The 25,136-nt window shown below is 44.7% G+C and overlaps 1 protein-coding gene across 3 annotated transcripts in view; it reads left to right on the top strand.

The window, feature by feature from the left end:
• The first annotated feature begins 710 nt into the window (after window positions 1-710).
• ASB2 (ankyrin repeat and SOCS box containing 2) overlaps window positions 711-25,136 on the top strand; it is a 32,556-nt gene continuing 8,130 nt past the window's right edge. The window contains exons 1-8 of one of the 3 annotated variants that reach the window (XM_040068191.1): window positions 711-1,867; window positions 5,303-5,751; window positions 7,784-8,048; window positions 14,074-14,240; window positions 14,896-15,051; window positions 16,973-17,218; window positions 19,464-19,635; window positions 24,365-24,926. In XM_040068191.1, the coding sequence (XP_039924125.1) occupies window positions 7,804-8,048; window positions 14,074-14,240; window positions 14,896-15,051; window positions 16,973-17,218; window positions 19,464-19,635; window positions 24,365-24,926 (1,548 nt within the window). In that variant the 5' untranslated portion in view covers window positions 711-1,867; window positions 5,303-5,751; window positions 7,784-7,803. Of the gene's footprint in view, window positions 1,868-5,302; window positions 5,752-7,783; window positions 8,049-9,609; window positions 9,715-14,073; window positions 14,241-14,895; window positions 15,052-16,972; window positions 17,219-19,463; window positions 19,636-24,364; window positions 24,927-25,136 lie in introns of all 3 variants that reach the window. The other 2 variants (XM_040068192.1, XM_040068190.1) reach the window with 2 other exon arrangements.

The raw sequence follows: 25,136 nt of genomic DNA on the forward strand, positions 1-25,136 counted from the left end.
ACAGCTTCAACTACATCAAGAGCGTGCAGAGTTTTGCAAGGAAGCCCAGAAACGTGGGAGGGAAGGGAACTGCAGTGTGCTTGCTGTGATTGGCATGGGGAGCCACCTGCAATGTTCATAGTCCATGGGACCTTGAGCCCCAATGTCTTTTTGTAATCGAACAGGCCATCCTGCAACACTCTGACACTTTTGCCTTCGCAAAGCATGAACCTGCATCACAGTATCAGCAATTTTTCTTGAGTTCAGTGAGCAAGGGTGAGAGATTGCCGAAAAACAAGCAGGAAGGTTAAATGCGAGAGATAGTCTTGGTTTTAAGCCAAGGCTAGTTACAATCTTGAAATAGTATCAAGGAAGAAAGGACTGGGTGTTGTTTAAAAGTCACAGAGGTTCGGCTGGCATCTTGTCAAAGGTGTAAGAGTTTCTCACACTCTCGGTGATGACATCCAGGGCTCCTTTGTCACAGTAACTGCTGAATGACTTTAGCTTTGTACAAAACAAGTCCCAGCACTAGTTACGAGGGGAAGATAGTTTTTCACACAGCAGGGAAGGAAGATGTGCCATGTACTCACCATGATGTCATGCTGGAGCAAGATGGATTCAGGAGCAAGCATGGAGAGGGATTATGCTGGTCCTGAAAGACTCTAAAAACAAAGCAGATGAGTTGAAAGGAATCATATATTAGTGGATGATATGGTCTTGCTACATTTTTTCCCTCCAGGATTGCCCTTGCTAAGCCTTAGATTGGGGTGCCTACAGTGAACCTGAGCATCCACAAGGTACTCAGAAAGGACTCCAGACCCACTTCCATCTAGGCTTTATTCTCAGTATATGCAATGCTTTGCTATGGGAATGAGTAAAAGAGGAGCTGAAGGAAAATGCATAGGCCTATGTTTGATAACCTATTATGGCTTCCCTTCATTCATTGTATTAGCTGGACAAACACATGGCAACCTTCCCAAAGTGAGTGCTGTTATTCCCATGATCCAGGTGATCCATGTGTCAGTTCTCCTATATGTGCCTGACTCTTTTCTTCTAACTCATCCCTAGATCAGTGCTATCTTCTCCTTGGTCAGCTTGCCCTCTTCCAGGTGTCCCCACATGATGGATACCACTTCACATTTGTGGCCTGGAGGAGTCTGAGAGAGTCTTGTTCACATTTAAGTTGTATGAGAGCAGTCCTTTTCCACTAGTAAGCTCTTACAAATACTACTCGGAATGGGTTCACAAGTGCTGTTGTCATCTTTTGGAATCCTGGCGTGTCCAACTTGCAGCCTTAAAAATGTATGAACAACTCCAAGACATCAGTAAATACCCATGGAACCTTTGGTTGTTTTGTTTAATAAGCATCAGCTAAAACAAAAGTAAATGGAGGTCACTTCTCCCCAAGGAAATAAAACTCTCCAGGACAGCATATTTTACTTCAAAATTATATGGCAGGTTTTTTTCTTCTTTAGGTTCCAGAAACATATCCATATATGGTCTACTTGTCAGGGACAGTAAATAATGATGTAACAGAAAGGTCAGATTTGTGTCATTTAGCTACAGGATGTTGATGAAGTGAAGTTCTTCAGATAATGCAACAAAGAAGAACTTTAGGATTGGTACAAGTTTCTGCTGTGCATCTTCAAACAGGAAATCTGAGATTGGGAACAACTTATATTTTGGCTTGTATTCGCTGATCATGGGGTGATCCAGAAATAAACTCCAGGCTTCAAAGCGAGCGTGTTTCAAAGCTGTCCTGCAGTTGATCGAAACATCCAGGCAAAGCAGGGAGACAAATACCAGCGAGGATTTTCTGAATTAAGACTTAACCAAGGAGATAACCCATTTCAACACTTTTATTACCCTTTTATTTCAGAACAAAAAGGTAATGCAAATATGCATGTTTTGAACTTATTCAGTACTTTCAATCTCTCAGTTCATTATGTCTATGCAAATATTTACTCCTACAGCAGTTTGTAATCTAAAACCCTAACAGTCTTGGGAGCTTTGTGATTTGCTTTTGGTTTTTTGGGGGCTTTGTGTTTTTTGGGGTTTTTTGGGGGGGTTGTGGGTTTTTTGGTTTTTTTTGGGGGGGGGGCGGTGTTGGTGGTTTTTTTGTTTGTTTGTTTTTGTTTAAAATGCCATAAACACTGTCAGATGTTAAACAAAACAGTAGCTCTGTCATTCCTTATTTTTGTTTTACTCACAGGTAGTGCCTGTATCTTTGTCCCTAGAATATCTTGCTCAGAAATCAATGCTGTAGCTACAACATACTAAGGTAGAATGTAGCATGCAAGGCACACTGTGAAGGAGAAAAATTACATCAGCAAATCATTCCTTTAATTCCTAAATTTCTAGTTGGTTTGACATGAAGCTAATATTACACTGACTTTTATGTGAATTAATATGTTCTGAAAAGAAATAAAAGCTTGCAGGTGTATGATTTCCAGTAAAGAATTTGTGCAGAATCATGATTTGGTGACATCAGGGCATATAACATGCTGAGAGGTGACCTGTTTTGACAGCTGGGGCTGAACAAGGGGATTTGTTTGCTCAGAGGATTCCTTTGGGAAGCTTGTCTTTGCTCCTCTAGCACCGGGCCAGAACTTGAGTGGTTTGCATAAGCTATCACTACAAAGAATCCCTGCCTTGCCACAGCAGGACAGCATGAGGTGTCATCCTTCTGATCTCTCAGCTCTGGTAGATCTGATGGGCACTGAAATCTTTCTGTTTAAAAAAGAAAAAAAATCATTTGCTTCCTTGTAATAGTTATTCAGTATTATACCCTTGGAAAACTGCAAAGATTTACCAGGAAAGTGAACTAAAATGCAGGAAAAATCTAAGTACTGTAAGTGCTGTGCGTTGGTCCGGTTTCCATTGCCCACGGAGGCTCTGTCCCGAAAGGCACCACAGTAAGAACTGAAGTAGAGGCTCAGCTTGCTGTAGGACATCCAGCCGTGTTTGCCTTCCCCGCGTGTGCTCCTGCTGCTTTCAGAAGTAAAGACAAACACGTGGAAAGGCAAGCACGGATCTGCAGAAGCAGGAGCTCAACTATTCCTTGCAAAAGGCAAAATGATGAAGCTGCTCCTCTTCTCTCTCCTTTGCAGCCTCCAAAGACTTGGTTATGTTTTCACGAATGTGGTTTATTGCACCCTGAGCCATAAATAACAAGGTTCTATATTCAGTTACGAGCTGACTGGAATAAACCCAGCGCAAAGGCAGGGAAAGTCTGGCTCTGTTCCCTTAATGACCTTGTCACTCATCTGCCATCCTTCTCTGACAGAAATAAGTAATTCAGCTAATTCTGCTGCCTGGGATCCATGGAGTGGGGACAGGCAGCCTCGCTAAGCTTTTCTTTAAAGAAGTGCAATCAACAGGGACCAGTTGTTTCAGATGCTAATGGTATTGAATTGCACGGTTCGGCATGTTCAAAGCCAGCTGTAATCCTTGTTTATGTTGCATCAGGGATCAAGGCCCATTCTCCTAAGCGCTGTGTTGACAGAGTTTGGAGTCTGAACATAATAGCGACCTAATTGTGTTTGTCTCTGGCTTTTGCCATCATGTAGGTGATTACTAGTAGTCCCCCTCCTGAGTAGTACCTTTGGTTTCAGAGATCTACCAGGTACAGCTGTTCATCAGCACAGGTTAGAAGATCGCAGCATGGTCCTTGCACAAGTATTTTATTTCCAGCTTTACCTTCTGGTCACTGGATGCATCTAAGTTGCCTCTGTATGGCACAGGCCTGATTACACACCTGAATTTACAAACTCTCGCCGAAATCAGGATGGCAAAATTAGAATCAGGATCAGACTCTGTGTGGAAATGGTGGTAAGTTTAGATTCCAGATCTTGTCAGACTTACCTACCAAACGGCAGCACTGACAGCAGAATCCCAAGACATATTTCTGCCAAAAGAGATCACTAGTGAAGCCGTCAGACCTGAAAGCAAAGCACTCTCTAAGAAATAATATGGGCCCTATACCCACAGCTTTAAAAATCAGGTTTTGCTGTACCAGCAGATGCTGTGTTCTACCTGCATGTGAGGATGGGCTCTTGGGCTGCCAGAGTAATGCAGAGTACAGCCAAATGTTAGAACATTTCCCCAAAGCCTTGAGTTAGGATGAAGAATAAACACAGCATTTAACTTTTAAATCTAATTCTAGTACTTTAAACCTACAGTAAGCAGGCTTATAGCAAGAAAATAGATTCAAGCTGCATTTAGAAAGACCACTTCGGCCAGATCTTATTATCCAGACTTTTTCAAATATTTCTAGCAACAAAGATTGATTTTTTTTCACACCTTCATTACAGAAGGTGGAAAATATTTAGCTTATAGCACATTAGCCTAGTGAGCTTTCATAAGCCTGTGGTTGGCAGTTCGCTGATGGCCTCAGATGGAGTAAACTTAGCCCTGCTGTGTCAGCTGAGCCAGGGCACTGCCAGATAGATGATGCCACTGAGTTTGGCCTCAGGGAAAGAGGGTAAACTGAATCAGGCTGTGGTGCATCAGCCTCCAGACAAGGGCATGTTCTCGGCTTGTTATTGCAGCTCAGGTGTCTCACTGCGGCTTCTTACGCATAACTCAGACCAGTGCCCCTGTCCTGCGGTCCTGCAGCTTCAAACAAAAGCATCCTCAGGTGGAAAGGGAGGGTGGTGGCTCTGCTGTGCTCCACTCTGCAGGGAGCTGTAGGGAAGAAGGCGTGCGCCCTGCCTCCTGCCAAATCAGTCCCAGCACACAGGCAAACTGCACACACACACTTGTCTGAGCAAGAGGAGACAGCCGGGGGATGCAGGGGCAGCTTCAAGCCCAACTAGAACACTCTCCGCAGGAGTTCAGGGCAGCCAAGGTTGTCCCTGGCTCTCAGTAAGGACCCAAAACCTCCTGCAGCCCAGGATGTGACCCCCACACCTTCGTTGTGTTTGTGCAGTGTGATGAGCAGAACCGAAAGCTTTCTCTGTTTTGAGCCCTATGAAGTTTCTCCCTGCAGGATGAGTCAGTGATGGGAGCTGTAGCCAACACTGTTGTTTCTGCACTCTATGGAACTCTTGTCAAAATATTTAGATTAGTGAGACTCACCAACATTCAGGAGAGGTTCTCCCTTTTCTCTGCGAGTGGGTTGGACCCAGTTAACCCCTACAAAAGGTAAGAGAATGAAATAGGAGTGAACCCCACAAGTTTAAAATCTTCCCTTTTGCTCCCTTTGCTTTAAGAATGTACGAAACAAAAGGAGGGAGGGGAAGAAGGTCCAGAAGAGGTCTTTATATCTAGATACATCTGAGATATGGTGAAGCAGCTATATCAGTTAGCTTCTCTGTGCCAGGGTGTGGAGTCATGTTGGCAGAGGTCTCCTGAACATTCATTAAAGCCCAGGCTCCCACAGAAGGCACTGCAACAGCTCAGAAGCACAGCAGCAATGGATTCAGTGCCACAAGGATGCTGGCAATGCGACTGAGGAGGATACAGACGAGAGATCTTTGTCCCAGCCTGCACAGGTGCAGGTTGCCCTCAGAGAGGAGCAGTTTCATCTCCATTCCTGCCTTCTCCAAGGATTCATTGTGCACCACCTCCATTCGGAGCTTAAGATCCTGCCCTCCCTGCTGACAGCTTTGTTTAGGTCTCTGAGTCACCGCTGGGGCCGGGTCCCTACATTCAGGCACTGCAGTGCTGCATGCTGCAGATGATGCTGGCTGCTCCTTCCAAGTGCAGCCGGTGGTTCCGCACACCCGCAGCTCACCGGTCACTACGAGAGTTCCTAGGCTGAGCCGCTGTGTAAGTACTGCCCAGCATGCCAGGGCCTGAGCCAGACAAACAGCAGCAGGAGCTGTGCCATGGTTCCAGCTGGTTCCATAGCCAGCTGCTGGCTGGAGAGCAGCCAAGGGCAGGTGCCGGAGCGGCGGGGGCGCAGGGAGGATATCGGTGGTGTGACACCTGGGCTTGGATCTTCGGGACAGCAAGGGTCACAGCAGAGCTGAGGCACTGACTGGAGGGGGGAAGCAACAGCAGCCATGAGAGATCTGGCTGAAAATAAAGGAGGAAAAAAAATAATATTTACAGCAATTGAAGGTTTTTATTTTGGCATTTTTCATGGCTGTAAAATACATCTTTTGTTGTTAAAAGTCATAATGTCAATCTGAAATCTGCTGGGCTTTCCTTTACCCTAAAGTCTTCCCACTTTTCTGGAGTGGGCTTAGGGCCTGAGATGGCTGTTGATGTGGGAGATATCACCATGTCTGAAGGGAAAAGCCTAATTCCAAGATTTTAAGTTACTTGATTGATGCAGGCTCTTGTGATTTCTGCAAACTGTATTTGGGAAGTTGCCATTTCCTTCAGGTCAGGGCTGTCTCTTGGGTGTGCACACAGCATGGAGGGCTGCTGCAGCAGGGCACTTTCCTGGTGTGAGGCTTGTGGCCTGCTGGACCCTTCTGCCACCAGTGCCAGTGTGAGTGCCCAGGAAACCAGGCTGAGCTGGGTACTTGGTGAAGAAAGCAGCTGTACAGGGAAAGGGAGCTGACAGCCCCTCTGAGGCTCCTGCTGAGGCAGCTCCTGAGCACTGGGAAGGTGATTGATCAGTAGGACCTGATCCTGGGCAGAGCAGGGTTTGTGGAGCAGGAGACCAACGCTGCTGTGGCACTGATGGGACAGGGACTGGCAGCCACAGGGTGGGGCAGGCAGCTTTCTCGGTAGCTCCGCTGGTACACTCACAGGGAGCCCCTCACCTCTCTGCACCTAGGGGACATCTCCCCACAGGCCTCTCCTGCTGGGTCCCTGTCCTCCCCTGTCACCTCCATGTCCTCCTGAGCAGCTTGTTCCCATTGCTCCTCACCCCAGTGCTCCCTGCGATTTTACACAGCTCTCGCTCAGCGCTTATAAAATCAAATCTGTTCCACATTGGCTGTTATCTTCATAAAAGAGGCAAGCTTTTCCACCTCCTCCCATACAATAAACCCTTGGGTCTTGAACACTGATGGCCAGAGTGCTCTCTGGCATCCGAATGAGATCCTGCAGGAGCGTGGTACCATCCACGGTATCAGTACTTCCCTATCACTACTGGAAATTCTGCAGTATTTTGAATTGTCTTTGTCTTTTAGAGTCCTGCAGTGATGGTTCACAGTCATTCTGTGATTGCTGAGTGTGCCCAATGCTTCCCCCTTCTCTCATTTCCATCTCACCCATGACCTTGAACTTTGGTCTGTGAAAAAGCAAAAATTAAGAAGTGAAACAGAGCAGTGTGGTGTTGTTCTCCTCGCTGAGTGAAACAAAGTCACTTCAAAGCATAGCTTTGCATGTTGCTTGAGAGATCTCCAGATAAGGTGGAAAAAATTACAAAGCTTCTTTGCATTTCATGGCAGAAAACCTGTCCTCAGAGAAAACCAGCAAAGAGACAGACCTCTTCCCTTTATTTCCTGCCATTACAGCCAGAAATAAAATGAACAAAAAGAGACATCCATTGGTCTTCTCCTAAAAAAAATTCAAAAAATTGTCTTTTTAATCTTAAGGGGATTTCCTTTACCTATATTTCTCTTGAAATGTGGTAACCAGAATAAGCAGATAAAAACTTGCCTTGCTTGCAACAGCTCTCTCTTTTTTAAACGCCAGCTAAACCAGTTATTTCTTTGTAACTGAAAGTAGTTAGTTGATTAAGTTTGCATGCAGATTTTAGCTCATGATATTCTCTCCCTGGGGAAGGATTTCTGAAGGGTTTTCTGGTCAGCCTAATTAAGAGGCAGACCCGAACGACAGCACAAGATAGTTGAGTTTTTTTCATTTTCCAGATTCTGATGAGCACAATTTCCTTTTGCAGGAAAGCAAAGAATTATAAATATGGCTGCGACGGCAGCAAACACTCAAAGACAAACGATAGGCTGTGAGGAGTACAGTCTGTACAGTAGCCTGAGTGAAGATGAGCTTATAAAGATGGCCATCCAGCAGAGCTTGGAAGAGGACTCAGCGGGTCAGCCAGCGGCCCAGAGCCCCCAGAAGTCGCTGGTGGCCCGTGCTGGGGAGGTGGCCGCCCCAAGCCGTGCCAGCCCACACAACCCTCCCTACCGCATCTACCCCTGGCAAAGGTAAGCCTGTGCCAGCCCGAGCTGCTCCCCCCAGAGAGCCCTGCCCAGGAGGGGAAAACAGCTCCCTGCCAGGGCACGTGCTCTCTAATTAGCTCTGCCAGGAGGCTCCTCTGCGAGTCTGCCATTAGTGTCAAAGCCGGAGTCTGCAATAAGCCCAATGAGGTCAACAATTGACATGCTCGCAGCGAGAGCAGGATTTGCTTGGTGTTGTCTGTTCCAAGCAACAGATAAAACAAGAAGAAGGAGCCCAGCCACAAGCTTTCCTGAACAACAGAAGCACTCCCAAGGCCAGCTTCTCCTTTCCCCCCTCTGTATGCCAAGCTCAGGTTTTGCCAGAGAGGGAACAAAGCATTTGTTATGGGATAACAGAGGCACAAAAAACAGGTATATAAAACAGTGAGACCTGACTACTTGTTAAATACTTCAGTTTTTAAAGGATGTGGTTATTTCAGATGTCTGACTTCAAGTACACCACTCTTAACAGAGTAATTCCAGACATCCCCATCCCTGCAATTCTGAGCTGCGGTCACAGAGACCTGCTGACAGTTTCAAACCCAGATGTTGTTCCCCTTTCATTTTATAAAAGTCAGATTTCTCAGGGGGATGGGAATAGATTCCAAAGCCACCTCCAAAGCAAGGAAAAATATCATTTTAATCTTTTAAATTACTTTAGTTTTCCTTTTTTTAATAAACTGAGAGATAACTGAAGTTCTCTTCTTCCTCTTTTTTCATAACTCCACCACCCTCTGATGCCTTGCTCATTACCACTTGTGGTTGTTTGGTTTCCAAGGCTGGGAAACTGGGGGCAATTAGACAAGCAGCAAGATGTGCATAGCTGTGGAATCAGGATGCTGAGTGGCCAGCAGTTCTGCTCCCACCAAAGGCTGTGGTTTCTCAGTGTGGTTACTGTGCACCTGTACAGTCAGCTCTCCTGTAGAGACCCGATGCAGGGGACAATAAGGGCTTCCCTGGCCACTTGGTCCTGTACTTGTTGAAGGGCCTTCGACACCTGCTATTTTGGGAAAAAGCAGCGATAGCAGTTCTGTGCATTAACCTCTCCTGCCTCAGCCCAGCAGTGTCTGACCTCCCACCAGAGGAAAAAACTTTGGAGCTTGTAGCACCAAATCTGTAGCATTGCTGAACTCTTCTGCCACCTGGGAGAGCAGAGATGGAAATGGAGCTGGCATCCAGTGGCTCTGGGTCCTTCTCTGCCCCCACCTCTGACCTGTTTGCATGGCCCTTTGGAGGTGATGAACGTCACCTCACCTCGCTTTGTGCCTGCTTCCTGTGTGGTGGTGGTAGGGTTAACCACACTGTTGTCTTATATGGTCATTTGAATCCCCTGACGCTTCCTCAGAGGGCCAAAAATAAACTCGAGCCGAGTGAGCAGCTGAATCCAGTGCAGAGCAAGCCGTGGCCATCTGCTTTTATTCAAAGCCCTGACCGGCAGGCTCGCTCGCTCCGTCTCTGTGGATGTGTGTCTCTGCTCCCGCCTCAGCATGACCTGTTTCTCCTATTCGGAGTATTTCTCCTTATTTCATTCATGTCATCGCCACTCCAGCCTGGCGGCCCAGCAGACAGGCCGTGCTCAGCCATCCAGCTCGGGGGCAGCCTGGGGGGTCAGGCGAAGGTACGACAGCAGCCCGTGCAGCACATCCCAGCCCGTGTAAGTGTCTCCCTCTCCCTCTCCTGCTTCCCCCTGCGGTCAAAGCAAGCCTTGCTACCCACTCTCTCCCTGAGATGTCTTCTGGGTGGTGATGGTGCCTGGTGGGGGGAAAGGTGCTGCTCATCTGGAGGAGGTCTCACCGACACCTGCCCCTCACCCTGGCTGCACTCCTGTTCTTCCTTCCAACCTCCCCACTGTCCCAGGCCATGCCTGTGCTCTTGCAAGTGGCCCACCTCGAGTATCCTTCTCTTCTCCCTCTTCGTCTCTCTCCATCCCCCAGCGCTCGTGTCCTGGGGACTCTGGGTCAGTCGGAAGCTCTGAGGTGACAAGGAAAACAAGGCAGGGATGACTGCACTGTGGTTCATTTATATAGGCTGCTCACTTATCAACAGGATAGATAAGGCAGGCAGGTGCTGATAGTAACTGCATTGGTATTAAGTTCAGGGTTCAGCAATGGGAAAAGTAGAGGGAAAACGTACCACAGTATATAAACAAGGTGAGAAAGTCCAATCCTTCAAATAAGTATTTTATAAATGCTCCCAGGATGCCATGCCTCTTCCCAGCCATACCTGTGCTGTCCAGTCACACTGAGGAGGGTTTACTTGTTCCAGGAGGGAACTGTCTTGACTGACTGATCCTCCCGGCTGTGTTTTGCTGTTGGCAGAAGTTGCAGCTAAGCTTAGTTGAACACAGTCATGGATGAGAAAAGCAGACAGTGGCCCAAGCTCTGTCCCAGTGCCTGTGTGTAGTGGAAATGTATGGACCATGACAGGTTTATTACAGCTTTCTGTAGTGCAGAATAGATATATGCACCTGCTCTTAGCTATCAGATGACAGGAGTAAAGTGTTACAGTTAGCACTTCCCTCCGTCCTGCAGAAAAGGAACTCCCCACCTGTTCTATCTACTCAGTTCAAATTTTGTTTAATCCATCTTACAAGCCCCTCCCTGGATGCAGAGGCACAGTGACGACCTTTCCACCACTCTTCTTCTTTCCACCTCTCAAGCAGCTTTACAATCTCCCCACCTCCCCCTGCATCCTGGCTGATTCAGACTCTGCTTCTGGCCCTCCACTGGCACTGCAGTCCCTGACACTGTGATAACCTCTTCCTGCTCCATGAAGCCTGCCTTATCCCTGTCACCTGCCAGCTCCCCTTGGTCACACTGAATCACATCCACTCACTTGGTGCTTTGCACTCCTTGCACGCCTCTTCGATGCAGTAGAAGACTTGAGGGCAGGCTGTTCTTCTCCACCAGGTAGCTGCATAGAGTTCAATATACAAGAAGGCTGATAAACTATCCTTCCTCTGGTCCCAGGCAGAGCAAAAATATAGCTGGGAAGTCCTAGGAGAGCATGATAGCATGACTGGCATTTATATAGCCCTAGAATCAGAACTAGGCAGGGATAATATTTGGCTTCACCTGGAGAAGTGGTGTTCCTTCATCCTGTCTGCATCTCTCCAGGCTGTCAGGAAAAAAAAGAGCTTCTTGAACCTTTCCATGCTTCACTTGAAATTCTTCTTGAGCACTCAGAATTGACCTCACCATACATCTCATCTGAAAGGGGCATTTATTATCTTGCCTACTGGTCTTTGAAATGCAGTAATTCTTTTGAGTTTCCTATAAGGTTAAGATTTCATCATCTCTTCAGACTTCCTTCATAGTTTTAATACTTGTATTTTCTATATCTGATGAAATCCAGGCAGCAGAATGTAGTGGGTTTTTATAACAGCCAACTATAAGTCAGGCAGAAAACAAGGATTTCACATGGAGATTCATTAAACCTTCTGTTCTGATCTGGAATTTTCTTGGCTAAAGCGTCTGCAGCCTGGTCCAGCAAACCCCCTCATCGTACTCAGGAATCATTTAAGGTCAAGGAACCCAACAGAAGTTTGCTTCATTCGACATCTGAGGGCTTAAGCAGAGTAGTAACTGATTCTTCACACATTTTTAACCCCAGCACAGATCCAAGGTACCCTCCTGCTTTCCCTGACGTCTCAGATAATGTGATTTACCTTGCATTTGCTGTGAGCCAGCCCATGTGCAGACTCCTGCCATGGCCCACCTGGCATGCAGTAATTCATTAAGCACCAGTAATTATATCATGTGCCCAAATCCTGAGGTCACAGCCCTACGTGTGTAACATGAGCCTTTGCACAGAACAACAGATGGTTCCAGCAGCCTTGTACCAGAGGTGTTGAAAGATGAAGATCCCCCACCTCCACCTCCTCTCCCAGCCAAGAACGCCAAGTTGCTGTCAGCAGACTTCAACAAAATGCTCAATTTGAAACACCTGTATAAAAATCTCTTTTATGTACACAATTAGGAGTCTCAGGTTTAGTCCTCAGGGCACTGTAAGCAGTATGGAGATACAGCAGTGTCCCTGGGACATCCGGCCAGCAGTTATCAGAAGGTCAGTCGATTCCTCCTGGGAGGGCTGTGGCCAGGACAGCAGCTGCCTGTTCTAGCTGTTATCTTCTCAGGAAAAATGCCTGGCCTTGTGTCCCATATCTCTCCTCATTCCATTGTTGCTATTTTTGTGACTCTACTGTCTTGAAATCACTGCTTCCAGCTATAGAGAAGGAGCAAGTGGCACCAAGTACTATTTCATCTGAGAAATGGTGTCTTTCCCCATTCTCTGGCACAAGCGTTGAGATCACCTGTTCCACTCCAGGCCCTGAATTTATCCTCAGAAAACCATCTTGGTGACTTCTTTCAATGCTATTATCAGTGTTTATGGCATAAATAGTGTGCCTTTGGGCCAACTGAAATCAGTGAGGCCTGTGTGAGTTTCAGACTGTTGGTCTGTCCAGCCCTACAAGGCAATGGAGTTCAGTGCTGTTCCTGCAACTCCCACAAAGTGCAGAATTTGCTCCAGTACACTGCTTTGGGAGGACTCCTGTGCTGACCTGCCCATATTTTTCTGTCTCTGATCTCACTCTGTTGTGGTATTTTAGACCTTCTTCTTGTCATAACTGGAGTTTCTGGTTGTTCCCATCATCACTAGCCTGCATGACCTCCACCATATGCTGTATTCCTGCTCTAGCAATGTTAATCTGAGGTACGCACCTCTCTTCCACATCTGTCTTCAGGACCACAAGGTTTTTTTCTGTAGAGCTAGCTCAAATCAGAAATGCTCCAGTGCTTTCTGTTTTCTGTCTTGTTTCTTGTTCTCTGTCTCTGAAACTATAGCCCATATTCATTTTTTGCAAGTCCCCAGTAAACGTGGGAAAGTGCTTCATCCTCCGCGGTGTTGGCCATGCTGAATCTTAGTCATTTAGTGCATCACAAGAACAAAGCTGTGGCTGCCCTGTCCCAGCACAGCTCAGCTGGAGTCCAAGCAGATGCCAACGCTGGAAGTCACAGCCCACCAGCATGCACAGAGCTGCTGCCCACACGGGCAAGGGTCCTGCCTGCCTTGGCTGCAGGGTACGAGCTCCCCAGCTCCCAGCCTCTGCCATGCTACCAGCAGCCTCCGAGAGGTGGAAGGAGAGGGACAGGTCCTGTTCAGGTGCTGCTGACCTGGGGAAAAGTGGCTGTCAGGCAGTGTTGGGACTCCCACTGTGTGGGGAGACTCACAGGAGCTGTCACTGTTGCTCTGCAGTAGGATTGGTGTGCCCAGGCCAGCCCTGCTCTGCAAACACTCAGAGAGCTCGGAGAAATGGGTTGCTGCCCAGAGTGTGTGGAATGCATGCTTGGCAGAGGGATTTGGGTAGGTGGATTTGTTTCAGTCCTCCCTGGATGAAGAAAGGAGAGCCAAGACTAACACCCCAATGTTTACATGCTCTAACTAGAGCTCTCCCTTCTTCATAAGTGGACTGGCTAAATTCTGAGAACGAGATTTTGTGAGGAAATAAGAAGTATCTTAAAAATACAAGAGTTCTGTTATAGCCACCTGCAAATTAAATCTAAAAATTTCTTTAAGGATGAACATGGGTAATTCTCTTCAAAGTTGATCTTATTTAAAAGATCTCATATGGAAGAACCATGCCACATGAGACAGCAAGGTGATGCAATTACCACAGTCACGGACACTCCGCAGTGTATAGAGCAATGTCAGAGCCAATCTTCCACAACTCCCAACATCTAAAATATAAGTGTTTATGTCAGACATTAGTTACACCTACCTCGTTTCCTTGCATTCTGAGGAGAGCAACCAGTGTCCCTAGACAGTGATTCTTCTGATCTGCTGACAGTGACAAAATTAAAGACAAATTTTACCTTTGGTGTCTCACTGTACAAATATGTTCTGTATAGGCTACAGGGGTCCACTGTTTTGGGCAAATAAAACAGTGATGTTGCTGCGAGAAGTTTCTCAGTAATGAAGTAAACAATAACCAAGTATTAATCTTGTTTTAAAGAGAAACTGACCCTGTAGTGGCGGCAATTAGGGATGGAGATGAAAAAGCAGTATGCAACATGATGAAATCAGGAAAAAACCTTTCTGTACCTAATAAGGATGGCTGGATACCCCTCCACGAAGCTGCATACTATGGCCAAGTGGGCTGCCTGAGCCTGTTGCAAAAAGGTCAGTGAAGTTAAAACTAACTAATTACTAAAGGGAGAAGAAGAACATGAATAAACTAAAAGGGCAAATTGACAGCATTTAAATCCTAACCTAGGGCTGTGTATGAAGTTTCTTTACAAACTCCCTGTCTGTATATTAATTTCACCTTCTCTTGGAAAGCAGGTTTCCAGACTGAAGCCTCTAAAAGCTAGGATGTTTAGGAGAAAGTGATACGGGATAGATTCTGCCAAGCCCTGGATTTCTCATGCACAGGCCTTGAAGCGGAGCTCTCTCCTGTTATGAGCTGCTTGGCTGCTGCAAGCTGACAGGAATAACCCCACTTTCCCGTGGGGGGAGATCCAACCCAGCATCTCTTTGCTGGTGCTTGAAGTTAATTACCGTAGTTTGTTTTCAAACTGCGGCCAAAGAACAGCTGCTCAACAACTTTCTGTATCACTAGTGGCCAAAGCTGAACATTTTAATCTAAACTGGAGACAGGTTTCAATACTCAACCTGAGTTATAGTAACTTTGTAGTGTATTCCTAGCTTATGTTGCTCATGGAAATGAATAAACAACAAAAAACTTAAACCCTCAAGGATTTAAAAGGGTGGTGGCGCTGCAGATAACTTGTGCACTACATGCCACAGTGACTTTGGGCTCGCCCTCCCTTCACAGCATACCCAGGCACCATCGACCAGCGCACCCTCAATGAGGAGACAGCTCTCTACCTGGCCACCAGCCGGGGCAACCTGGACTGCCTGCTCACCCTGCTGCAGGCTGGGGCTGAGCCCGACATCTCCAACAAGGCCAGAGAAACGCCGCTCTACAAAGGTGAGTGGCTGCTTTTACAGGGATGCCGAGCTCTTCTGGCATCACCGAGGCAGAACTGCAGGCTCACTTGTGATGAGGTGCTGAAAGTCAGTGATTAGCTCTTGTTTTTGACTTCCCTGTGGCAGCTCTCTATCTCACATGCCTGACCTGCCATGCCATGGCCTTTTATCTCATCCTCAGCAGCGACAGGAATAGCAGCTGTCCTGCAGGGTGCAGGCTGTGATGGGGTGCTCAGGGTGAGAGGTGAGATTCTCAGTGGGGCCCTAAGCACAGGCTGTCTGCACAATGTCCCAGATTTACAGAAAGCTGGGCAGTGAAGGACTATGTATGCTTTGCTAAACAGTAGGACCTAAGTAGCTGTTAGATGTGTAAGGACAGTAATTGTAGATATGCCAGAGATTCATATACTGTGTGGGTCAGGCCAGGCTGTGCACAGTCTTACAATTATAAACAATTCAGTGAGGCAGAGAAAGTATTTAACACAGACATATCCCTTTGCTGCTGCTTGGAGAGAATACTTTCTTCTTTTAGCACACTAGCAATATATCCATGATATCACAAACATTCAGAGGAGACCTCTCACACCTTTGTATGCAACCTCCTTTGCTTCTGCCATGACAAATTTTAGCACTCTAAACTTTAAAAACACGTATTACAGGTTAAAACAACAATCTTGCCTCCAACTTTGAATGCCTAGCATTACAGCTACATTTAAAATGCTTTTGTTTTAAAATTTTGGCATTTATTGACCAGGGAAAAGCTGTCCAGCTGTGCATTAAGCACACAGTAGTGGTTGTAGCAGTAATAGTGCTCGTAGCAATAATAATCACAACAACAATTATAAGAAAACACCCTTTAGCCAGAGAAGAACTGTTAGAAAGAATGGGCTAGCCTTGATGCTGTATCTTCTACACCATCCTCCAACAACAACAACAGCAAAAGAGTTAAAAGACCCATCATAACAAAATACTCATCCCTCATATGTAAGCAAATTAAACTCTGCAGAGCTATGGGTAGATAATTACGGAAATGTCTTATTACATAGTTGCTTTCAGTATATGAGTGACACCTGTTTATGGAGGAGAATAACATGGAGCTATTGCAAGGGAAGAATCAGAACTAAAATGTGAGACCTCTGTGAGAAAAAGACACTTATTTCAAGGAAAAAAAGAATTGCTATGAAATGTGCTTCCCTTCTGTGCATCGGACAACAGATGCTAATCGGGGTTTTTCAATGTATCTACTCATCCTATGTACCTTTATGTTGGAGTCCCACCATTAAGGTGCATTGGAAGCCTCATGATTTGGGATTCAAAAACCTATGGGACAAATTGGTAGAATAAAAATCAACAAAATCCTATTAATTATTAAGAAACTATCCTTAGATGGTTCTGAACTATAAATTGAACTGCAAATCAAGAAAGTGCTCCTGACTCACACAGCTGTTGGTTTGAGCTTTTTTATAATTTTCTTGTCTACATGGAGCTTTATCTGCAGTCCATGGCAGTAAGATAAAGAATCAGTTTGCACAGAATTTGAAAAGAAAGTGTTCCGGTCACGTGATTTCTGTAACATATTTGTTCTTCATAAGTTACTTCCTGCATCTTATCACCTCCCTGTGTTCCTGTGGTTTCCTGTTGGTAGATATGTGCTGGCCCAGACTCCCCCCAGTACCAGATTTGGCACAACCCCTGCACAGGACATTTAGCCAGGTCCAGCTGAAGACTGGCTTCACTGCCACATCCTTTATGAGTCTCAGACAGCGTCACTCAGCAGCAGCCTTTGCTCTCATAGAGACCCAAGTGGATCTTTGATCTTACTATGGTCTATTTGTATTGCCTTGGGCTACATGAAACAGATGCACAACACTCAGAATATTTTCAAAAGCCTGTCCTAGTCTCTTCCCTTTTTTCTAAAACAGCTTGTGAGCGCAAGAATGCAGAGGCTGCAAGACTCCTGGTGCAGTACAATGCAGATACCAACCATCGCTGCAATCGAGGCTGGACTGCTCTCCATGAGGCTGTCTCCCGAAATGACCTGGAGATCATTGATATCCTTGTGAAAGGGGGTGCCAAGATTGAGTCAGCAAATGCCTATGGGATCACTTCTTTATTTGTGGCAGCTGAGAGCGGGCAGCTGGAAGCTTTGAGATACCTTGCACGATGTGGTGAGTATGGTTTACATGCACCTATTCACTTAATTCTTCATAATTCAGAGTTTCCCAGTAATTCACTCTGGCTCAGTTTTTCTGTCTCTGGAGGCAAGGCCTAGCCTGCAGAGGCACTAAAACCCTGTTGCACCTGATGGTGGAACTAGGTAGGTTCTTTCACAGAGCATGAAATACATGGTCTAGACACATGTGCTTCTTCAGCCTTCATTCATGGTTACCTGCTCTGGGTAGTAATGTGGTGCTGTCTGACTGCATTTCCTAGCAGCTTTCTAAATCCACACTGCTGCACACATGTAGCCATAAAAGACAGCTGCAGGTGGTAATAGATGGCAGAAGCTGAACTTCAGCCATCCCCACCTGCTCACGAACATGGGCAAGGTTAGCTGTCCTCATAACGTATCCTCTGAAAATAGACAAAGTGCTACTGTAGAGTTTATATCAAACAGAAGCAGAATCAGTCTCCCTACGTGTAAGTGTTCAAACATATAAACAGAGTGAATCTGAATCTAATTTACACTAAACCTATCTTTTACTGCCCCATTCATGTAAAACAGCTTTACAACAAGCACAATATGCTTCACTACTATTCTGAGGCATATTTTTTTTTCACAGTGGACTAATACCTTCAATGAAGGTAAGACTTGGGTCCTGCACTTGCAAAATAAGAGCTTACCAGTGATGAAAGTAAGAAAAATATTTGAAAGAATTAGTATGATTAAGAAAGATATGAGAGTTGGGAAACAAAAAATGTGTTCTGCTGCCTAGTTAATCTTGTCAAGAGAGTTTTGTATGACCAGTTAGTCCATTGTGCTGCCTATGACTTAAGAAACTAAGCCAGAATGTGATTTTTGTTTCAAATTAGATAGATATTAAGATTTCCTTAAAGTTCAATTTTGAGAAAAATACACAAGAAAAAAATCCAATAGAACTGTCCAATTGTTTCAAGCCCTGAAAAGCTCTTCTCAACATCCCAGGAATGATATCATTCATTGTTTATAATGAGCAATTTTCATCACAAAAAGGGTTTCTTTCTCATTAAGAACGCAGTCCTGTGTAATGTTTTGTCACTGTAATTCTCCTGATGTTTCCAGCTACAACATCTTCAAAGGGCCAAACACAACACAGATGTTTCAGCTTAGGGTGAGAGCCCAGGGAAATGTTCTCATTGGCAGGGAGTTTTCATGATCAAACAGAAGACTGATCGCTTTCTTTATTGGAGTTTAGAAGCAAAGTTCCAGTGAACTGTCATTCCCATTTAGGATACACATAGAGCAGCCTTCCTGAGAACACCATGATACAGTACATGACAGCCAAAACCCCAGCTTAAGGGTCTTAAATATCGACAACAGAAAATGCCAGATTCTGTATTGTTTATGGCAAAGAAGTATTGTCTTGGTTTATATTTGCACGTTATTTATTAAGCAAAGTACACATTAGAGCTCAAGAAAGAAATGGCAAATAATCTATTAGTTCATTGACAATATTTCACTTTTTTGTAGTAAAACTTACAATTTGAGCCTAATTCCAGTCCTGATGAAGTGAAGGGATATGGCCTCAGGTGCTGAGTTTTGAGATGCAATATTCATTGATTAAGGCACTCTCAAATAAAACCTGTTTGGAATTGTTGAACAGGACCATCCAGATATCATTTCAAAGAGTATTATTTTAATGTGGATACATACAAAAATTAAAAAGGAGTATAAATACTATAAATGAGTGTAATACTTACAGTGTTACTATGTAGAGTATAAATGATAAATATAAATAAATACATAGCATAAGTAGATATTAATAGAATTTTGGAGAGCACCTATTGAAATAATCTAGTTCAAACTCCTGCTCAGGAATAGTGTATATACATAGTGTAAACACGTGAATATTAATGGAATTACTGTGCTTGAAAAAAAGGCCATGCCATATGAAGAACAGCCCATTTAATTTTTTTTTTTTTGCCTTTGAGCTATAGCTGATGGAGCCTGGACTCATGATTGGGACCTAAGAGTTGCCACCCGTGATAAACTGTACCACATAAAATTCCCATCATATTATAAACCAATGTAAATCTATGATATAAAGGTGTATATCTGATATGACTGTGCCACCTCTGATATGACCATGTTCACATCCCCATCCAGCACATTTTGTACCTCCAGTGTCATGGAAATATAAGTGTTAAATTCAAAGTATGTTCCTCCCATCCCATTTTAACCTTTTGATGCTAAAAGGTTTTCTTCCTTCCTAGGTGCTGATATAAATACACAAGCCAGTGATAATGCTTCTGCTCTTTATGAAGCCTGTAAAAATGGACATGTGCCTATTGTGGAGTTTCTTTTGTCCCAAGGAGCAGATGCTAACAAAGCCAATAAGGATGGCCTGTTACCTCTTCACATAGCAGCAAAAAAAGGCATTTGCGAGTAAGTTTTAGTTAATTTCATGGTTTCATCTTTTAGACAAGAATCCAATGTCTTTAGAAAAAGGAGAATGTAATGTCCCAGAACTAATTCTGAGCAATGCGAGCAAGGCAAATACCAGCTGAGAAGTGGGCTTTCTGCTTGCAGAGCTCAGGCTAGAAACAATACACTGGAGAGTGTGTTTGGAGGGTGGGATGGGAGGTGGTGAGCAGGAATGTGGGGTAAAAGAGTCTTTTAATTTCACCAAGACATCACCTACTGCAGCTAAATAACATCATGTATCTTGGAAGTCGATTAAACTGAAGTCCTCAAAACATTCCTGAAATATAATAGAAAAAGTATTGGTGGGGAGTGTTAGCCATTAATAGCTTTTGCAGCATGGTTTGCAACCATTTTCCTACATGGGCCCATTGTGATTCTTCTGCACAAGCAAAAGATGCTGGATTTGTCTCTGGTGTGCTCAGGTTTTTAAACAATAATTCAGTTCCTGACAGGAGGAAGTGGTTAAGTGGATCTCTAGGGCATTAGTGAGATTGTTGCTAGAATATGGTGTTCTGATATCCTTCCTTTCAGAAAACTTTCAGGAAATTGTAAAGGCTTCTGAAAAGAAGGACAAAAATTTCTCATGGTCTGGAAAATATATATTATTAGTAAGTAATTAAATAACTCTTAATTGTAAAAGACAAATTCATTAAAAGACCCACTGCTTTCTTTCTGAAATTAAATGTGTTTGGGATAGAGCTGAGCATATTTTTTAAACAGGGAGGAAAGTAACTGTTGGAAAAAATAAGAAGAAATGAGGTAGAATTACCAGTCCTTTGAAACAGAGACTTTTCTAGGAAAGTGACAAACTATAGTCTGTGATAAAGAATATCAATTTAGAAGATGCTGGGGTCTGGGGATGGGATGTTGCACTGTCATGTAAGTAGTAACCTGGGACACTGCAGTGTGCTTCTGAGCCTGAACTCCGTAACATTTACTTCTGATCCTAGAGCAAGTTTTAGTTCCTGCTTTTAATCCCTCATTGCTGGAAGAGTGAGTGACCCACAGCTAATTTTTTCACTGCAGTAACAGACCCCTTGGGTGACTGTAGGAGACTGTTCTGACTATCACAGTTTCTACCAAAATATTTCTGTGACAGGCAGATGAGAGTGTCTGTCCAACTGCAGTGACTGTTTCTGGACAGGTCAGCTATCTTTGCCGAGAACGGCTCGAGTGGATTCCTATATATTTCTCAGGATCTCAGGAATAAAAGCTTTTAACATCACTATATCTCCCCATAATGTTCTTCATTCTAGCATTTAGATTTGCTTGGGAATGCCAATTAAGGTTCTCAAATCACTTTGATAGACCTCAGAATATTAGTTTTCTGTGGCTGGAGTAGACCTGGTTCCTTGTGCAAGCTGTGTATTCTAGCGGGCAGCTCAGTGTCAACTTATGTAACAGGTTGATACACTTACATCATGTACATGAATACCCTGCACTGACTAACATAGGTATGATCCAAGATTTTCTCCAGGGTTTGAATTATAAAGTCATTTTCTTGTGTGAGAGACAGAACTCAGTTTCAGATATTCACTTTCTAAAATGTTTACCTGAAAGTACAGTAAGTTGATCTGAATCCAATTTGTATATAGAGTAAGGGCCATGTCTCAGAATCTTTTCCTCCCCTCAGTAGTCTCATGCTCTGACCTGAAAAGAAATTTATATGGAAACTCCACAACCTGAGGTCACTCCTCGGTTATGAAAGCAAGGGCCTGATTCAGGGCTCATATCTATTATTCCCAACAATCAGCAGCACAAATGAGACCAGAATTTAGTTCAAACTCTGTATTCCTTCACTTGTAAAAGACTGAGCACAAATTTTGTGCAAAACTGTTGCAAACTAAGTAGAAAAGAAAGACAAAAGGAAAATATATTATCTTATAAATATTTATCTAAATGACAAAACTTCAGCCCATTTGGCTTATCATTCTTAATCCCTCTGGTATTCAGTAAAATAACACCCTTCATGGTGACCTCTGTATTCCTGCAGATTTAGTACGTAATTCTACAGGAATTCCACTCTTCAACTTTTTGCCAGAACACGAAGTCTCTCTACCATCAAAAAGCCAAGAATGTGGTCCCAAGGCTCAACTGTCAACTCTTGTTGCTTGGTGTTTGTTTATTTTAAATGACACCTTGTCAATACTGACCTGAAATTCGTAAGGGTCATCTCATAAGCTGTAGTACAATCACAGGCAGTCATTTAACTCTTTCCCCCTTGAGGAACTGAGATGGTGAGAAGGGAAGACAGCGTGAAGCGTGGGCAGATTTATTAAGTAAATACAAGTCAGTAAATTCTTGGCATGCTCACACTAAGGATGCTCTGCCTCCTCCTCCTCCATATAACCCCTAACGAATAGAAAGCACAAAAGCAGGTGTCAGGGATTAGGGAAATCTTGGTGCTATTTAAAAACTGTACACGAAGCTCATCCCTGTGACAGCCATGGGATGTGGTCTGACTTGTCTGGCCTTGGCTGCCTTCACTTGAGTTGCATTCTGCCTCTAGGAAATGCTCCAGAGGTACCATATCACTCAACTGACCCACTTTGGAGGGTGAGAAACAGACACGGGTTTAAGCTACACAATTAAATTTATAAAAATTTGATGCTACCTGCTTGTCATACCAAAATAAATGTGGGGTACAGGGACCGCACTGAGCTCTAGGACACTGCAGCATTTGGATGCAGAGCCTCAGTGTGGCACCTTTGCAGTGAGGTTCAGATTGCCCTTGCAGACAGAAATGATGCAGTGCCTCTTTAACTCAGATGTGAAGAGCTGGCTGAAGCACACATGCTGGAGGGAAAGAACAAAACAGACCCTTAAATCTTCAAAACATTTGATCATGGGATGAGTAATGCTGGTACTTGGCATAGTGTCCTCACTGTGCTCTGTGCCCTTTTTGTTATTAGGCTCTTACAGAACATTTGCTGAGGGTGGGAAGTTGCCAGCTCACCAGCACCCAAACCTCCTGCTCCCTGGCAAGTGTCACAGTGCTGGAAAATTAGTGTGACTGCTTGGAGAAAAAAAAAAAATGCTTATTTTCCCAAGATATTTACATAATTTAAAAAGCCTTTTTGTTTAAAAATGAGATGTAGAAGTAACTTGGAGACATCAACAGTCCATCGTGTAAATAGGAACATAATCCTGTAAAATGCTATGCATCTTCAACCCTTATTTCAGCTCCTGGGAGTGTTGGAGGCTCAGTCTTTCACAGGATCACAAGATCATCACAGACAAAGGTTTTACTGGCTTAGTTCATTGTGTAAACATATATTTGAGGGCCCAGTGTTGGGACTAGCCATTGCAGTCAAGCTGAAGATATGCAACATTTCAAAGGAAACTCACTACATGGTAGGAAGCTGAGCTTTGCATGTTTGTGTGTCACCAGTGCTGTTGACTGCTAGGTGGAGTTGTCTGCAAGGGAGGAAAAGAGGCAGAGAAGGTGTGCTTGGCTTCCCAGTGCACACAAGTTCCTATTTAAGATATCCCTCTCTGCACACATGCTACAAAGGGAATGTGGGCACCTCCTGACACAGCCGGCAGACTCAGGCTAGATCCCTAGGCTCTTTCTGAAAGTCACTTGAGGTGACTTGTCTGTATCTACGGAATCAGCCTAGGGCCTTGGCTATATCACCCAACTTTATGAGCAGGAAATGAAGGTTCAACCCATAGGATTGGTCATGCAGCTCCACTGACACCTGTGCAGACATAAAAATGATCATGGATTTGTGACTGCAGGGCTCCTGTTCATCATATATTTGAAACTAATATTACATATTAGAGCAGCTTGATTTATGTTGTGTTTAAGGCCATGTCACGCTTTCCAATAGCAATCCCTCATTACCAGGGTTTAGGACTTGGCTGTACATTTTTTCTCCCTCAGCTGAAACATGGAAACCAGCCTATTTTTACTTCTTTTTCTCTTTTTCTAATTGTCTTTTTGGCTCCCTGTGATCTGGGATGGACATCGATAGCCGCATGAATTTGCCATAGCCAAAAGCTACAGGATAGGGATCAATACAGGGTAATAACTGAATTGCAAAATCTAATCGGGAAGGCCTGGGAACCAAATCTCTAGTTTATCCTAGCTCAGTCCTGTAGGCATGGGGTTTCACCTCCTGTCTGGTGTCAAGCCTATTACTGTGGCTGTGAACCACAAGACCTGCCAGTACTTTGTGTTGGCACCCTTCTCCACTCAGCAGTAAAGCAAACCCTGTGAAGGGGAGATACATTCTGCTGGCACCTCAGGCTGCAGGTTGTGTCCTGTTTCCTGCAGTCCTACACAGCATGATGATGAAGGTGCAGAATAACAGGTAGTCCCTGGCTGGTCGACTCCCATTTGGGCTGTGGACCCCAAGAGAAGTTACAACAGGGTGGGTGAGTGCCAGCATGTCATCTCTTCCTTGTAACTGCCCCTGTAGTTGCCATTACGTTACAGAAACTGGGTGATAATCTCAAGACAATGTGTTCCTCCATGAAAGGGAAGGTCACTCAACCCACTTTTTTGGCAAGGTATGTGCACAAGGAGTTGATGACAGGTTTGAGATTTGCACTCTGGTTTCTCTGTGTGGCTCCTGTGACCGAGTTAGCGGTCTCTGCCTTATGGGTACATTCATAAAGCTATGACTTGCTAGGGGTTGTAGATCCCCTAGAGTTCACTCCTGCTCACTGAGTCTCCTCCTGGCAGGATTGTCTCCATGTTGATCCCTGTGACCAGCCGCACCCGTGTCAAGCGTAGTGGCATCAGCCCCTTGCACTTAGCGGCTGAACGCAACAATGACGATATCTTGGAAGAGCTGATAGATGCTGGCTACGAGGTCAACACTGCCCTCTCCGAGGAACGGTCCTGCCTTTATGAGGACAGACGCACCACCCCACTCTATTTTGCTGTTTTTAACAACAATATCTACGCCACAGAGCTGCTGCTGCAAGCCGGAGCCAACCCCAATGTTGACCTCATTAACCCATTACTCATCTCCATCCGCCATGGCTGCCTGAAGACCATGAAACTGCTTCTTGACCATGGGGCAAACATTGATGCCTACATATCAAGTCATCCCACCACATTTCCAGCTACCATCATGTTTTCAATGAAGTACCTTTCTGTGCTGAAATATCTCCTGGATCTGGGCTGTGACGCAGGTTCCTGTTTTGAGTGTCAGTACGGAAATGGCCCACACCCTGCATTAAATTACAGGCGGGAAAGACTTAATGATCCTCAGGTGACCAGGGAGCCAACTGTAGTACAGGTAAGCACTGCCTACTCTACCTACAGGACTTCTGAGGACATCTACCAGTGGGTTTTGACAATTTTAGTGTATTTTTTCTTCCAGCTTCTTTGTGAGACAAAATGCCACTATCCCACCTCATTTACAGAAAAAAAATTTCCAAGTTTGTGTCCAATGATTGCAGGAAGGTAGGCAACAGCCACTGTGGCCATAGCTTGAATTTACAATGAA

Source organism: Hirundo rustica, chromosome 6 (assembly GCF_015227805.2).
Source record: "Hirundo rustica isolate bHirRus1 chromosome 6, bHirRus1.pri.v3, whole genome shotgun sequence".
Classification (NCBI taxonomy): domain Eukaryota; kingdom Metazoa; phylum Chordata; class Aves; order Passeriformes; family Hirundinidae; genus Hirundo; species Hirundo rustica.